Source organism: Neophocaena asiaeorientalis, unplaced genomic scaffold, assembly GCF_003031525.2.
Source record: "Neophocaena asiaeorientalis asiaeorientalis breed wild unplaced genomic scaffold, Neophocaena_asiaeorientalis_V1.1 scaffold225, whole genome shotgun sequence".
Taxonomy (NCBI): Eukaryota; Metazoa; Chordata; class Mammalia; order Artiodactyla; family Phocoenidae; genus Neophocaena; species Neophocaena asiaeorientalis.
In genome coordinates, this window is record NW_020172364.1 from 8,370,399 (window position 1) to 8,373,555 (window position 3,157).

The following is a 3,157-nucleotide window of genomic DNA, read 5'->3' on the forward strand; positions in this document are numbered from 1 at the left end:
AAAAAAAAAAAGAAAAGAAAAGATTTGATGCAGCTGAAGGTTCACAAGTAGAAAAGTCTGCTTCTGTGACATTCTCTCCCCCCCTCCTCCTCAGGAGGGTATAGAAGAGAAGATGTAGAGGAAAAAAATAGTGACGCCAGGGAGTGAGGAGGTCTCTGCCTTTTGAAAACATTTCTTTCAACAATCCTTTTTATCTTCTATGCTTCCCCTCAATGCTGGTGGGCATAATGGTGACTGTAATTTCCAGGTTCTTGAACCCTGAAAAGTGAAACCTAGAGCAGAAAGGTATTTTTCTGTGTGATTGTAGCAAGCAGAAGAAATGGATTTGAAAGGGAAAATAGGTCTTCTAATACTTTAGGGGACCAGCAAAGTAGAAAAAAAGGGAAGGGAAAAATCAGAGTGAGTGAGCTTCTTTTGTTTTAGAAATGTAGAACTCTTCTGAACCGTTAGTCTGACACGTTCATAGAGCTTTGTCCTGCATTGTTTTCTTTCTCATTTCACTGTGGGTAAAAGGGAACATGTTCAGATTCTGGAATCTCACCAGACAGGGCTGTGCGGCAGACCATGTGTGTATAGGAAAAATACAGCGTTGAGTTCAGCATGAAATAGGATTCGACAATCTTTCGAGCCTTCTCGCTGATGTCATAAAACAGACGGGCACTCTTCAGGGAGACTCGGCCTTCATAACCAAACTGAAGAAAAAGAAGAATATTAGAAACCACTGGGTTGATTGGAAGGCTGGAGGAAAACAGATGTTAGGTTTTATTAAGCCAATATAGGACGCTCATCTCTCTGTTGGCTCGTGGGAATACTACTACAGACTTGCGGATTTGGTTTAGGAAAATGAGGGAAAGTTGAGAGCTAATTATCCCTCTCCTCTCCTCTCAGAACACTTTCCTCACTCTTCTACAAAAACACCTCTCGCAGTACAGACTGATAACTTTTTTGAGTACGTTTTCGCCATTGGACCTTGCGCTACTTGAGGACAGGGGGGTTGTGTATTATTTGTCAGATGCCAATCTAGGAAATAGAGTTTGATCAATTGATAACCGAATGGAGGAATGCAGGAGTGATTAAAAACAATGAAGGTGCCATTTCATACTTGCTCCCTTCAATGACCTGATAGGTCTATATCTTAAGCCCTTCTCTTCCCTGTATCTGCCATTCCCAGAAGATCCTGGGTTGACCCTTAGGAATTCAAAGCCAAAAAAAGTTAAGTTTTACTTTGAGTGCTTTCAGGACGGTTGCACCTTCAAACTTTTCATTGGGTGTATGGGGTGAAGTCTTTCCTCTGTATCCATCACCAACAAGCATGATTCCCTAGAAGCAAAATACAGGGTGCTTTATTAATGAGGATAATGAATTCATCCCATCTCCCTTTCTGCCTTGACCGCCAGAAAACTGAGAACCAAAGTCAATACTCAGAACCGTCTCCATTTTATTCTAGGATTCCGGTATCATTAATTCTTCCAACCAAAAGAGGCATCTTTATTTAACTTTCACCCCGCATTTTCATTATAAAATGGTGCCACCACTTTCTGTAGAAATGGGTAGAACATAAATAATTAATATATTGATTAATTATTGATAAAAATAAAGAGACTTTTCCCAACGACTTTATATGATAGGCAGGGCACATGCTGGATACAGTTGTCCTAGGAATGAAGCCTCTAGCTCTTCCAGACCCAAGAGCTATGTCCAGAGCTGGGCAAAACTACAATCACCCCAACCCAAAGGCTATGAAAGTGCCTCCACAATCAATGTCCTTCTCCTAAAGAAAGTAACGTTTCAGGCCTGGTTTCCTGGCTCCAAGTAAGTCCAGGACCAAAGCTCTTCCATGCTCAGGCCAGACCAGCACAGCAGGGCTTCCGGTCCTCACACTAGCCACGCTGTGCAGCTCCCGGCACTGTTCTTTTGACAGGACGTTGTCCAGGAGGACGCGCTGAGTCCCGTTCAGCTGCTCGGAGTTGTAGACGAACGTGATGTTCTCATAGAGCAGAGGGCCACCTGCAGGGACAAAACACATGGTTGTCCTTGTTACCTCTGTCCCCAAGGCGGGAAGCACAGAACACCCAACAGCTTTCAATGTGCAGTTCAGGAGTCAGTTTCCTCACGAATATTTAGGAACGCAAAGACAAATTACAAATCTGGAAGCCTGAGAAACGCAATATGGATTCAAGAAAAAGGCAGATGTCTGGCTACCAGGTTTCCCCATGATGTCGTAATTAATATATTACATTTGTATAGGATTCGGGGATTGATAAACTATTTTTTTTCAGTTGATTCCAGGGATGATCCTGCAAAACAGACTGGGCATCTCATAGGATTCTTCTCAGTGAAGACTTTCCAGGATTTTCTCAGCGGTGGGCCCCTCCCTTCTCCACAGCCCTGGGTTCCTACTTCTGCCACAACATCTCATGCAATTACTGGGTGACATGACCTCAGGGTAGGTAAAGACTTTTTAAAGAGATAGCAGGACAACCAAACAATTGAAAAAAAAGAAAGAAAGAAAGAAAGAGAGAAAAAATTATTTGACGACATGTTTGTGTCCTCAGTTCCTAGAGCAGTCCTCAGTCCTAGAGCAAAACCTTCACCAAGTAACTCAGGGAATAAATGCCCATCAGGACAGTCATAACCAAGTCAACTGACTCCTTGCCAGTCTTCTTTCCACCACCTACTGACTCTGGATGGTCTGACTTTTGGAATATCTCTTTTTCTCTGCTCTCTGGGCAAATTATGTCGATATATATATATTATATATATATATCTCCCCCACAGGAGAGTTTCCTGTAGGCACCTTCCCCCTCACTGGACAGAGCTTACAACTTTATAAAATTAGCTCCATATTGGCTCTTCAAAGCATGATGCTTTGGGGCTATGTTTTAGGTAGCGAAATTACAAAATCTAGACCTGACATGGTTCTTTCCTCATAGAGAATAGGACTGAAGGACAAAACCTCTGACGGTGAGGAAATCTTCCAATGTAGCAAAGTACAAATACCTTGAACCAGAAAACTGAATAGAAAAGCAAAACTTGTTTTTCTCCTCTTTATAATATTCCTCCTAAGGGACCTGATGCCTGTCAACAAGGGCAGCTCACCATGGAGGGCACAGAGGTGAGGAGGGCTCCTCCCATTTCCCCCCCCCCCCCCGCTCGG

The 3,157-nt window shown here is 43.0% G+C and overlaps 1 protein-coding gene across 1 annotated transcript in view; it reads right to left on the bottom strand.

The window, feature by feature from the left end:
* The window catches only part of P3H2 (prolyl 3-hydroxylase 2), a 155,638-nt gene that overhangs the window by 12,074 nt on the left and 140,407 nt on the right, over window positions 1-3,157 (bottom strand). Inside the window, exons 10-12 of the mRNA XM_024768591.1 lie at window positions 1,880-2,007; window positions 1,225-1,320; window positions 542-692 (exon numbers count right to left, since the gene is read on the bottom strand). Coding sequence (XP_024624359.1) covers window positions 542-692; window positions 1,225-1,320; window positions 1,880-2,007 — 375 coding nt within the window. The remainder of the gene's footprint in view (window positions 1-541; window positions 693-1,224; window positions 1,321-1,879; window positions 2,008-3,157) is intronic.